At 44.2% G+C, this 13441-nt stretch overlaps 1 protein-coding gene across 2 annotated transcripts in view; it reads right to left on the reverse strand.

The window, feature by feature from the left end:
• AMBRA1 (autophagy and beclin 1 regulator 1) overlaps nt 1-13441 on the reverse strand; it is a 226798-nt gene that overhangs the window by 63968 nt on the left and 149389 nt on the right. For both annotated transcript variants that reach the window (XM_075927593.2, XM_075927594.2), the window contains exons 13-14: nt 4848-5036; nt 4236-4390 (exon numbers count right to left, since the gene is read on the reverse strand). In XM_075927593.2, coding sequence (XP_075783708.2) covers nt 4236-4390; nt 4848-5036 — 344 coding nt within the window. The remainder of the gene's footprint in view (nt 1-4235; nt 4391-4847; nt 5037-13441) is intronic.

Below are 13441 nucleotides of genomic sequence, written 5' to 3' on the forward strand. Positions count from 1 at the left end.
AATTCAGAAATGTGGAACTTATGTTATTCCTGGGTTCCACAAGCTATGCTGAACGACAGTTAGCTTTTAGGTGCAATTTAAGACGTTGGCTTTAGCTCATGAATCCCTAATAAGATGGACCCTAATAATGTTAGTCTTCTCTCTTCTCACTTGATACTATGGCCATTGAGATAATCCGAAGCAACAGAACTACCACTCCTAGCTTAATTGTGAGAGGGGATGAAGGCGTGGAACCTCTGTGTTTTCCAGGAGGGGGCAGAACTGTGGAATTCTATGCCCACTAGCTTGCAAAAGCTGGAATCTGATGACCTTCAGGTCATGCTGCAAGGCTTATTTGTTCTCAGGCTTTTCCAGAGTCATGATGAAGAGTATCTGCATAGGCTGATAGGAGCGATTTCTGAGGAATTCAATAGAATTTGAAGTGCTGTCTCTTGGACGTTGGTCTCAGGAGTTGTTCTAATTTTACATTATTTTAACAGGTGCCCAGAGCATTAGTTTCTAGAGCACGGCTGTGACTTTTAAACAGAATAAAAGTATACATTAAGCAGTATTTCCTTTGTCACAAATTGCGTCAACACACTGGCAATATAGATGATTAGTTATCCTTTATCAGTAATGTACTTGTTTTAAATTACAAAGCAAAGATCAGAAGCTTTAATGGGTGCTTATTTAAAAATACTTCTTCTATTACATGAATGCCAAGCTGCAGACAGTCTTTTAACCAACTAAATATGAATACAGCAGCTACCAGTCAACACCGAGTACACTATGACTATAATAAAACATTTTAATTGAAGCAATGGTTTTATTTTATATACTCTCAGAAGCACGTACAAAGCAATATAACAGCCTTATTGCAAATTTTAAAGATAATTTGTAAAAATGAGTCAACAATTTGTAAAACTAGAGGATGAGAGACACATTTAAAAATAAACTGCAGTTTTATTGTGCCTCCCATTTATTTTTTAGATCTTGGACTGACTACAAAGAAAATGCATGACAGAAAACAATAAATGAAGCACAGCTCAACTTTAGTGCAGCATTTGGCATACTGCTACAGGAAATCTGGCTTGCAAAATTTATTCAAATCGATCTGGACATGGACATTGTCACATGGACTGAACTTACTGAAAGACTAAAGGACTGATTAACAGGCAAGGTCAGGAAGGGGGGCTTAAGTAGGACCACAGAGAATGGGGTTATGTTCTGCTGCATTTAACACCTTTGTTAGTTAGTGATCTGGGAAACTAAAAAAAACCAGATTATTAGTGAAATTAGCAGACTCTGTTAAACTGAAAGGAGCAGCAAACACCAGTGCAGAACACACACACACACACACACACACACACACACACACACACACACACACACACACACACACACACACACACACACACACACACACACACACACACACACACACACACACACACACACACACACACACACACACACACACACACAGAAAAGACCTTAGAGGTTAAACACATGGGCAGAAAATAACATGAAATTCAACTTGGCTTAATATATCTAATCCATCAGAAGGAAAAGAATCCAAAGCAGAGATATTGAGCTGGAGGAAGGGAACTAGGGAGCAGTAATGCTGAGAGTGAACAACAAATAGGATAGGATCTTGCAATGCAAAAAAGTGCCAAAAAGAAAAACAACAACCCAGAATTATATCAATTTTGATTTGCATCCACTAACCCTAATATCCCAGAGAAAGGAGGAAATATTACCTTAATATGGTTCTAGTGAGACCACACCTAGCACATTACATACATGTTGACACTCTCAAATATTAGAAATATACTGAAACTGTGGACAGAACTCAGAAGAACAAGAAAAGTGTGAGACTAGGGGTATGTCTACACTACCACCCTAGTTCGAACTAGGGTGGTGATGTAGTCAACCGGAGTTGCAAATGAAGCCCGGGATTTGAATTTCCCGGGCTTTCATTTGCATGTTGCCGGGCGCTGCCATTTTTAAATGTCCGCTAGTTCGGACTCCGTGCCCCGCGGCTACACGCGGCATGAACTAGGTAGTTCGGACTAGCCTTCTTATTCCGAACTACCATTACTCCTCGTGGAACTTACTCCTCGTGGAACAAGGAGTAAGGGTAGTTCGGAATAGGAAGCCTAGTCCGAACTACCTAGTTCGTGCCACGTGTAGCCGCGGGGCACGGAGTCCGAACTAGCGGACATTTAAAAATGGCGGCGCCCGGCAACATGCAAATGAAGCCCGGGAAATTCAAATCCCGGGCTTCATTTGCAACTCCGGTTGACTACATTACCACCCTAGTTCGAACTAGGGTGGTAGTGTAGACATACCCTAGGAGGTTTAAATTACAAGGAAAGATTAAGGGAATAACAATTTATTGCTTGCTAAACAATGACCAAGAGCAAAAGAAAATAAGTATCTACAAGTACTTAGGGGGAATGGAATTGAAAATGAATACAGACTGAATATGAGGCAATATTTATCCATAGTCAAAATTAGTTGTTTGTTGAAAAGTCTCCTACAGAAAGGGATAGAAGCCCAATCTATTAGGATTTTACACCCAACGTAAAGAAAAGCCCTTAAGAAACAATCCTGGCTTCATTCCTCGTGGGAATGGATAAGATGTGAACTATGAGTTACACCACCTTTAACTTTTCTGAGGTGGGATAAGAGGACTGTAGGGAGTGACACACCTATCTATGGCAGTGAAACCTGGCTAGGTCAGAGGGATTATCAAACTGCTGGAGATAGAAAATTTAACATTAGTACCAGTGAGAAGTACATACTAGATACTGCTGCTTGACACATCCATAATCAGGCCTCTACTGCAACTGACCATTCCATGATGTGGTCTGGGATGTCTCTGCAGCGTGAGCTGTTTGGAGACTGATGAAGCAAAGCCAAGCAATTTATTCCAACAGAGAGATGGAGTATCTTACCTGCATTCTTACATGGGGAAATCTCAGAGCAACTCACACTCTGGGAAAGCACTGCCAAAAATAGTGATATCATTCAGAGGAAAATGCTGTTTGTGGCTTCATTACCTCAGTCATGGAATTATTATGGAAGCTATTCCACTGTGTCAAGTTACCACCATTCAAAAGGAGTACGTTCAAAACCTTATCCAGCCAGCCATATACTCTAATCCACACTGCTTTGTAACCACGGATCACTACTTGGAACACCTACTGGGTAATTACTGATAAAAAAAAAAAAAAAATCAGTCCTGCATTAACTGCAGGCATATTTCAGTAAAGATGCAGTCCAAAGTTCCCGTGATAATAGAAAATGCCAGGATGATATCCTCAAGTGTATGGGAATTTAACTCCAGTATTTCATCTAGATTTAAATTCTGATTATTACATCTTAACATTCCTTCTCCAGTTTCAACACGGCATGCTTTTCATCCTCATTAAAATATTGTGTAGCACTGCTACTGAACAGCTGCCATGTTTTACAGTAGAAGTGGTTACATTTCACTGGAGGTCAACAGGATCACTGTGCACATTTTGCTAAGTTTTCCCCATTACTCTGAGGGGAGATAAATGGGCTCTACACATCAGACATATTGGGCTTACAGCCGGATTCTTCTAAATAGCACAAGCAAAACTCCTCCCACCCCTTAAGATAACAGCTTAAACACATCAGTTAAAGCACTTGCATTAAACTAGATCAGAAACATTTGCTCAGAGAGCAGCAACAAGAGTTCATTACTTGGTATTAGCATTGTACTAATGTAGGATGCACCATCCCTAGCTTTCAGATAGACACTAAACTGAACTCTGACCTTTCCCCAATCACTGGTGGCTGCGTTCCAAATAGAAATTGTGTACTTTTCAGATTTGCCAAATAACCCCAATACCCCAGCAGACTCTCCTTCAACAACTTAGTGAAACCAATTCTAACACCACAGGCTGGGTGCAAATTATTGATAAACTCAGAATGGCTGCCACTGTTCATATTTGAGATGCTCCAAGTATGAGACGTGTCAGGCACAAAACTACTGCATCATTGATGTTAAGCTTTAAACCACTGTAAACCTTCACAATTCTGATCCATATAGGTCCTGATACCATGCTCCATCTCCCTGGTATTCAAGTGCCTTAGGTGATAAAAATCTACAATGGCACAGGGATCTTAGCCTCATAAGCTAGCAACCACAGCACTGCCTCATGCAGCCAGCTAAACAAGATACCAACACATAGACAAAGCACTTGCAGGAGCACTGTACTCACCCTCATGGATGTTTCTCCACCATGTGGCTGCTGCAGCCTGAAGACCTGAGCCACCATGTGTTCTGTGGAAGGGTGCAGCAGGATGCGCCGGGAAGCCAGTCCCACCATCACATACCTGCCCATTGGAGACAGGCTCACGGAAATGGCATTGGGGCCTGGGGATAGAACACAATAGGTCACAATTCCCTTGAGAGATTTTAGAGCCGCTGGCCATTGTCGTCACTACCTGTCTGCTCCCTCATCTGCCTTATATCCACTATGTAATGAGCTCATGCTGCAGAGTCCACTGAACTAGAAGAGCCTCACTAATGCCAGTTAGAACTCTGCCAGGAGATACTGCACAGCAGTGTCCTATGAGCAACTGGGATTCCAGTATGTAGTGCAACCTCTTCTCAGCAGTTCTCTCATCAGCCAAGCCTTCAGCAACAGGAGCTTCACCACAGAGGTGCCACCTCATTGCCTGATCAGATCATCAGTGATGTGATCTTCCTTAGAGCAGCGACATGTTACTTTACTGTGATCTTCAGAGCTGGGCATGTCAATGCCAAGAATATGCTGCTGAAGTAATAGTTCTAAGACCTCTCCCATCCCATTCCCATGATGCATTCTTACCAAATCTTTTTGTGTACAGCATCTCGCCCAGATTGTGGGGAGCCAGAGAATATACAGCCAGTATGCCTTCATCAGGAAAGCCCCTCTGGCTGCTGGGAATGAACGCTGCCAGGAGCTGCCCATCTGCAGAGATATCGCAGCTAGCATCATTGTAAATCTTGCAGTTCTGAACAAGCACGTTCACTGAGGCTGCAAAGGAAAAGGAAAGAAAGGGACAAGGGTTATAGAAGCTAAGTTCAAGGTGGAAGGAACTGAGGCTCAAGCCTAGTGCAAGAGGTAGGGATGGGAAAAGGGCTACAGATTATTGTCCTCCTTAAAAAGGTCCCAAAATACTTACGGCCCTATTGGGCTACAAACTTTTCCAAAATAGAGACAAGACATTTGGAGGAACCTGAGGCTGGGGAAATGAGATCCATACATCTTTTAGCATCTTCAGCCTTAAGCAGAGAACCAAGGATGATTACATGCTGTCAAACCATCTTCTTCATCCTGAAACCAATCCTTGATATCAAATGCATAGTTCAGAACAGGAGTTTCCAAACTGTGGACCTTTAAACACTTGAGATCCACAGAGAGGTGGCTGTTCATATGGTCCTTGTTTCCAGCTGCTAAAAAGGCATTACAATATTTCTATATTTGCCTTTAGCTATTGTCCTGATATGTTCCCATGTTAGCAATCGCTGTAGCTGCCACACTGACTTTTGTGTTCACAAATGGAAGAGGAGCCTGACAATGGATTCCACATAGAGATGTCAGTGATAATCTGCCTTTTAATTTGTAGTGTATGCTGAATATCTAAGAATCATTATTTCAGGTGAATTAGAATAGATACAGGCAGTCCCCGAGTTACGCGGATCCGACTTATGTCGGATCCGCAGTTATGAACGGGGATTTCTCGCCCCGGAGAACTAGAGCAGCGGGACACCTGGTCCCGCCGCCCGCCTTCTCCAGGGCGAGAAAAGCTGCTCCTCATCTCCCTGGTCTGCTGGCTCCGCCAGCAGACCAGGGAGACGGGAGCAAAGCGGCAGAGCACCGGGGGCCGGACCCGCGGCTGCTTCCAGATCAGCTGGAAGCGGCGCAGGTCCTGCCGGGTGCTCCACCGCTTTGTTCAGCGTCTCCCTGGTCTGCAGAAACTGGTCTGCTGAAACTGACCAGCGACTGACTACAGGAAGCCCGAGGCAGAGTTGCTCTGCCCTGGGCTTCCTGGAATCAGCTGATCAGTTTCAGCAGCAGCTGACTTGGGGACGCCTGGTGTTCTTACCTTGAATCTGTATGTAAGTGGAACTGGTGTCCAGATTCAGCGGCTGTTGAAACTGATCAGTTTCAGCAGCGGCTGATGCCAGCTCCAACTTACATACAGATTCAACTTAAGAACAAACCTACAGTCCCTATCTTGTACGTAACCCGGGGACTGCCTGTATATGGCAAAGCAGGAGCCAAACACAGACATTTTAGAAGAGCTCAGAGTTCAGCTGTGGTGCTAATAGAAAAACCTGTCTAATCTCTACAATTTTCTCTGATCTCAAGATATTTTTCCTGAAAGCTGGTGCCTTCCCAATTTCAAATTTCCCTCCTATTAGATCTAAAAACTGATAAAAAATAGTTACAAGCATTAATACACACATTAATGCTTCTTCCTACAAAGAATATTTTCTTGTACTTAAAATGGCTGAACCATGTTGCTCAACCTTGGATGACACCAACGTTTGTGAGTTTATCTTAACAGAGAAGGCTCAGGGGTGTTGATCACAGTCTTTAAGTATAAACAAATATTTAAATCCAACAGATAAAGTATAACATGACCCAAAGGCTAGAAGATGAAGCTGGACAAATTTAGACTGGAAATACAGTGTAAATTTGTAATAAGAGTAATTAACCACTGAAACAATTTATCAAGGGGATGATGGATTCTCCCACACTGACAAAATTAAAAACAAGACTGGGTTTTTTCCTTCCAAAAGCTAGGCTTTAGGAATTATTTTGGGGAAGTTCTATGGCTGGTTATATATATGTGTTCAGCCTAGAACAGACTCTCACAACAGTCACTTTTGCCCTTGGAATCTTTGAATTTAGGAGTTTCATCCCGTAAAAGTGAAAATGTCACAACACTATGACACTAAAAGCAAGGGGTTCCAATAGAAACTGGTAAACAACCTTAACTAACTACAGAGGTCTGCTTGTGTAAACAAGCTCCATAAACGTACAGGGCACTTTAAAATATATACAGCTGCCCAAATGAGGACAAAACACCTGTTTCCGGGAGCTTAGAGTCTAAAGATGTATGAAAGGATACTAGGGACGTAAGCAAGTAGCTGAATAACCGATAAGTCTAGGCTTATCAGTAGTCAAGTTGACTGTTCGCTTCCCCCCTTTGCTGCCTCTGAATTAGAGGCAGTAAGAGGGGGAAGAAGCAGGAGTCGGTGCTGGGGGGAGCCAGCTTAAAGGCTGGCTCCCCCCAGCACAATCTCCACGGTGCCATTTGCCTCCTCACTGTGCTGCTGCCTCTATCAGAAAAGAAAAATAATTTTATCATCATCTGCACAATTACTTGATATGGGAAAGCATCTTCAGTCCTGGCTCGCACCGGGTCCAGGAGTTACCCCCACTGTGGCTCTGCAGTTTAAATGTAGTAAGAGCAGGTTCACAGGCAGCCCGGCTCTTACTACACTTAAACTACAGAGATGCAGCAGGGGTAAGTCCCGGACGCAATACTAGTCAGGACTTTGCCAGGATTGCTCAGTCTCAGCTCGTGCTGAGTCCGGACCTACCCTCGCTACACCTCTGTAGTTTAAATGTAGGAGGCGCCCCGGGCTGCCCGCCCGCCTGGATCTTACTACATTTAAACTGCCAAGCCACAGCAGGGGGAGCTCCCGGTATGTGCAGGGACTAAGGAAGCCTTTCCATATCAACTAATTGTGTAGTTGATAAACATTTTATTGACTACACAATTAGTGGATTACCCATCTTTTGGTATCCTTAGTGGATACAGTACAGAATGGCTAGAATCATTCCATCTGGAATGTTTTGCGCCACTCAGAAGGTTGCAGGAGGAAACAAAATGGCAATTTATAAACTAGCCTGAGACAGTGCCAGTATGAGGTGATGTTAGATAGTAAAGTGTGAATCTGGCAGATGCATCAGTCCATAAGAGGAGAGCAGGACAAGTGAGCAGACGCAAGGCAACAGCAAATGCTACTTGGGAAAAGGACAATGGAGTATATAAGAGACATCTGCAGAGTATTGTTCTTTTAAAAATTTGCTGCACATAGAGAAGCCCTCTTAGCAAGACAAATCATTAGCTTCTCTGCTAGAAGTGAGCCATCAACCCAACTTGATGTGCACCTGGGATACAAGTCATATCACAGGTGTCAGGTGCAATGCATGGGGAGAGCACTGTGCATTTCAATCTTTGCAGATGTTATTTACACTAACTTTGTGAAGGTGCTTCTCTTGCCCTGTTTACATATGGTCAGGGCAGAGGCACTACTTCCAATCAGGGTGAGAGATGCCAGTATGCCAGCAGGGAAAGTTTTGACTTAAGTGGAGATCTCAGCAACCATCAGCAGGTTTTTAGTACAAGTAATGACTCTCAAAGAACTGGTATTTAAGGAGTTTCCAAATCATGGAGTGTGGAACACTCTATATACCTTAAAGATTCTAGGTAGTTACTCTTTGGGACATGCTCTATAGAAACTGAGTACAGATGATTTTAGGAAAAAGTTTGCTATTTCAGTAAAAATCACCCTGACAAGGCTGCCCTTTCATCTATTTTCTTTCACATTGTTAATGCAGCCACTGTGCTGACAGAGCAGATCAAAAGAGACATCAGAGAACAAATTAAACTGTTATGCCAACTTGGAGTGCATTACACCCACAGCACAATTATGCTCAGAACCAAGGAAGGCTTGGAATGTCAGCAAGACTAGCATTCTGTTTGCTATGGAAATTCACCAACTAATAGGAGCCACAATACTCTGCCCATTCCCAGGCACCCTCAGTGCTCATCTTCCTCATGGGCTGTACATCGTTTCTCATAGGCTTTACTTAATGAATTTCTTATGCTGCACCAGAGTGTGGGAGTGGGCTTACAAATCAGTGGGTACTGATTGTCTCCTATCTTGAGATCTGGTCAATGCTATACTGTATAGAAGAATGGATTTCTTGCTTGTGACTATAGTGGAATAGGACCAGTTTGCCAAGATAGTTAGAAATCACAATACTGATCAATAAATGATCAATAAGGATATGATTTAGTCATGAAAGTCATAGATTGCATGACTTTAATGGATCTACACGACTTCGTTGGCTTTAGCATACACCACAGTAGCTGCAGCTGTCGATGGAGCTGTCTAGAGTTCTCTCCCCATGCAGCTGCCAAGGTTGTCCCCACCCTACCACACATGGCCAGAGCTACTCTCCACTTATGCCTGGAACAGCTGAAGGCAGATGGGGCTGGAACTGTCCCCCCATCACAGTCAGAGCTGTCAGTGGCTGCAGCTAGAGCCATGTCCCCTCAGTGACTGGAACAGTTGCCCCTACCCAGCAGCCTGTCTCACAGGCCATGGCTGGGGCTCAGGCTGTCCATTTCCCCAAGCAGTAAGCCCCTCTTTCCCCCTCCCCAGTTATTTTTAGTAAAAGCCATGGACATGTTCCAGGCTTCTGTGAATTTCTGTATATTGCTCAAGACCTATGACTTTTGCTAAAAATAACCAAGGCAAAGTCTTAAACTTAACAATCACAGCTCTGCCACAAAGAAAACAAAGAGCAATCCTCATATTAAAGTAATTAAAAACAAAGGTGGGTGGAGGAAGAGAAGAATAAAAGCTTACTAGCAAAACGGGAAAAAAAGACAAATCTGTAGGGAGAAAGATGGAATTTTACAATTTTTGCACTAGCTGTTTAGAGAGAACCCACCTATAGCGTCCAAGCTTCTCAAAAGAATGTCTCACACATATATGCTTTCTCCCACATCTACCCTCAACTTTTAGTAAGACCTGCCATTGAGAATTCATCTCAATCACACTGACTCAAGTGTCTGGCTTGATTGTGTGAGAGGTGTTCCTGCCAAACAGTTGAAGTCACAAACAATGTAACTAATCAACGGGAACTATGTCACCAGCTCACAAGTGTCCACTTCAATGACAGACACCATCATTTCAAACTCATCTTCCCCTCATTTAATTGAGACAGGAAGTGCTGCTTTGAGTTGGCTGCTGGCCACATCACCTTCCTTTTGATGGGAAGTGGACCCTGAAGGCATCAAATCAGTCTTAAACCTCAAACCATTTTTAATTCCCAGGCATTACGTAGACACGTCAACATTCTCGTACAAATGGACAAGGTCCACCTCAAACAGCAGCTTCTTAGGTAGCAATAGGAAGTGATCAGGAGTGAAGAAATAAACACGTCCACATGTGAAGCTGAGTCACATTCTCAGGGATTCAGTTTCTCAGAATAAGTCTGTCCAAAAGAACCTCTCTTTCCTGGCATTCTCTATGATGTGTTAAGCTTCACGGCATCCTCCAACGAATTACATCCATAAGCGTTAAGACAGCTGCCTATGCACTGGGGATGGTTGGATGAAGAACATTTTATCTAACTGTGTTTTGTTAATTACATCTTCCTGACTCACATCTCATGCGCAAGATGGTATCTCCCATAATACAATGCCTCCAGCACCATGACAGGGCAACAAGTTCAGAACTGACGCAAAAGGAAAGCACTCCCACAGAACCATTGTCACAACCTTTGCAGCTAGGGTTTTCAAACTAACAGTCAAGATGCCCTCAGAGGGTCGCGAAATTATTGCAGGGGAGGAGGGGCTGATGAGCTGTCAGCCCCCACCCCAAGCCGCACTCTGAAAACTTACTGAAAGACTAAAGGACTGATTAACAGGCAAGGTCAGGAAGGGGGGATTAAGTGGGACCACAGAGAATGGGGTTATGTTCTGCTGCATTTAACACCTTTGTTTGTTAGTGATCTGGGAAACTAAAAAAAACCCAGATTATTAGTGAAATTAGCAGACTCTGTTAAACTGAAAGGAGCAGCAAACACCAGTGCAGAAAACACACACACACACACACACACACACACACAGAAAAGACCTTAGAGGTTAAACACATGGGCAGAAAATAACATGAAAACACACACACACACACACACACACACACACACACACACACACACACACACACACACAGAAAAGACCTTAGAGGTTAAACACATGGGCAGAAAATAACATGAAAACACACACACACACACACACACACACACACACACACACACACACAGAAAAGACCTTAGAGGTTAAACACATGGGCAGAAAATAACATGAAAACACACACACACACACACACACACACACACACAGAAAAGACCTTAGAGGTTAAACACATGGGCAGAAAATAACATGAAATTCAACTTGGCTTAATATATCTAATCCATCAGAAGGAAAAGAATCCAAAGCAGAGATATTGAGCTGGAGGAAGGGAACTAGGGAGCAGTAATGCTGAGAGTGAACAACAAATAGGATAGGATCTTGCAATGCAAAAAAGTGCTAAAAAGAAAAACAACAACCCAGAATTATATCAATTTTGATTTGCATCCACTAACCCTAATATCCCAGAGAAAGGAGGAAATATTACCTTAATATGGTTCTGGTGAGACCACACCTAGCACATTACATACATGTTGACACTCTCAAATATTAGAAATATACTGAAACTGTGGACAGAATTCAGAAGAACAAGAAAAGTGTGAGACTAGGGGTATATCTACACTACCACCCTAGTTTGAACTAGGGTGGTGATGTAGTCAACCGGAGTTGCAAATGAAGTCCGGGATTTGAATTTCCCGGGCTTTCATTTGCATGTTGCCGGGCGCTGCCATTTTTAAATGTCCGCTAGTTCGGACTCCGCGCCCCGCGGCTACACGCGGCATGAACTAGGTAGTTCGGACTAGGCTTCCTATTCCGAACTACCCTTACTCCTCGTGGAACTTACTCCTCGTGGAACACATGGGCAGAAAATAACATGAAAACACACACACACACACACACACACACACACACACACACACACACACACACACACACACACACACACACACACACACACACACACACACACAAAAAAGACCTTAGAGGTTAAACACATGGGCAGAAAACATGGAACGAGGAGTAAGGGTAGTTCGGAATAGGAAGCCTAGTCCGAACTACCTAGTTCGTGCCACGTGTAGCCGCGGGAGTGAGGGGACAGGCAGCACCCCAGAGACAGTGCGGCGTGAGGGGGAACTGACTTAAGCCAACTGCCCCCAACACTGGCTCCTGTCTCCGCTTTGCTGCCCCTCAGAGGCAGCAAGGGGTTGGGTGCCACAGAGAGCACAGGGCGAGCAGGGACTGCTTGAGACCCTGCTCACCCCCTGCTCCCTGCAGCACTTGTACGTTTCAAAAGCAGAAGCACCCGCAGTGGGAACTGGCAGGAGTGGGGACTAAAGCAGTCCCTGCTCATGCCATTTCCTGCTGTGCCTCTGCCCCTCCCCCCGCTCCTGGAGAGATGGTGATGGCGGGGAACCAGCTTTACTGGTCCCCCCAAGCACCGGTTCCTGTTCCCCCCACCCTTAATGCCTCTCTCTGATAGAGGCAGCAAGTGGGGGGAGGGGGGGGGAAGTGACTTGTCAAACTGACTGTTCGATAAGCATTTGCTTAGCAGATAGTTGACTAGTCGCTTACATTCCTACCCCAGGGATGGGGCTCGCTGGCTGCCCTGCTTTTGCCACTGGCTGTTCACTCAGCTGGTGCTCCCCCAGAGACAGGGGTTGCACTCTCGGGTGCTGGGGCTCTTTGATCCAGCAACATCCGTGGTCTGATGTTGCTGGACCAGAGAGTCCCAGATTTCAGAGGTTCAACCTGTATCCCATTCAAGTACTAACAAGATCACAGTTAAATTTAATTAGGCTGTGGGCCATTCCATGACTGGTAGTTCTGATCAACCTTATTCCACTTTAGATACTGAAAGAGGAAAAGAGGCCAAGTCTCCCCTCGCTAATGGTGCCAGAGGAACAGCCTGGAGAAGCTGCTCACAGATACTCTTAGTGCAATAGCAGCCGAAACAAGGCATGATGCTGTTCTTATTTTTGCACTTCTCGCCTAGAGTTTATAGTGGGATGGACTAGAAATACAGAAATGCAGCAACAGAAGAGCAAGGCCTATCTGGATCAAGGCACACTTGTTCAACTAAACTGATTTAGGCGATGTCTATACTACCACTTCTGTCAGCAAAACTCATGTTGCTCAGGGGTGTGAAAACACACCCCTTGTGTGACACAAGTTACACCGACATAAGCACAAGTATTGACGGTTCCATGCTGGCGGGAGTGCTTCTCCCGCTGACATAGCTACTGTTGCTCATTGGGGAAGATTTAATTATGCTGATGAGAGAGCTCTGATCAATTGACATAGAATGGCTACACGAGAGCTCTTACAGTGGCGCAGCTGCATCAGTACAACTGTGTTGCTGTCAGCTATCTAGTGTAGACACAGGCTTAGGGAAACCAGAGTAAGTCTGTTTATAGGCACTCTTATATGGGTTTACAAT

Source organism: Pelodiscus sinensis, chromosome 5 (genome assembly GCF_052426305.1).
Source record: "Pelodiscus sinensis isolate ZL-2025 chromosome 5, ASM5242630v1, whole genome shotgun sequence".
NCBI classification, from domain to species: domain Eukaryota; kingdom Metazoa; phylum Chordata; order Testudines; family Trionychidae; genus Pelodiscus; species Pelodiscus sinensis.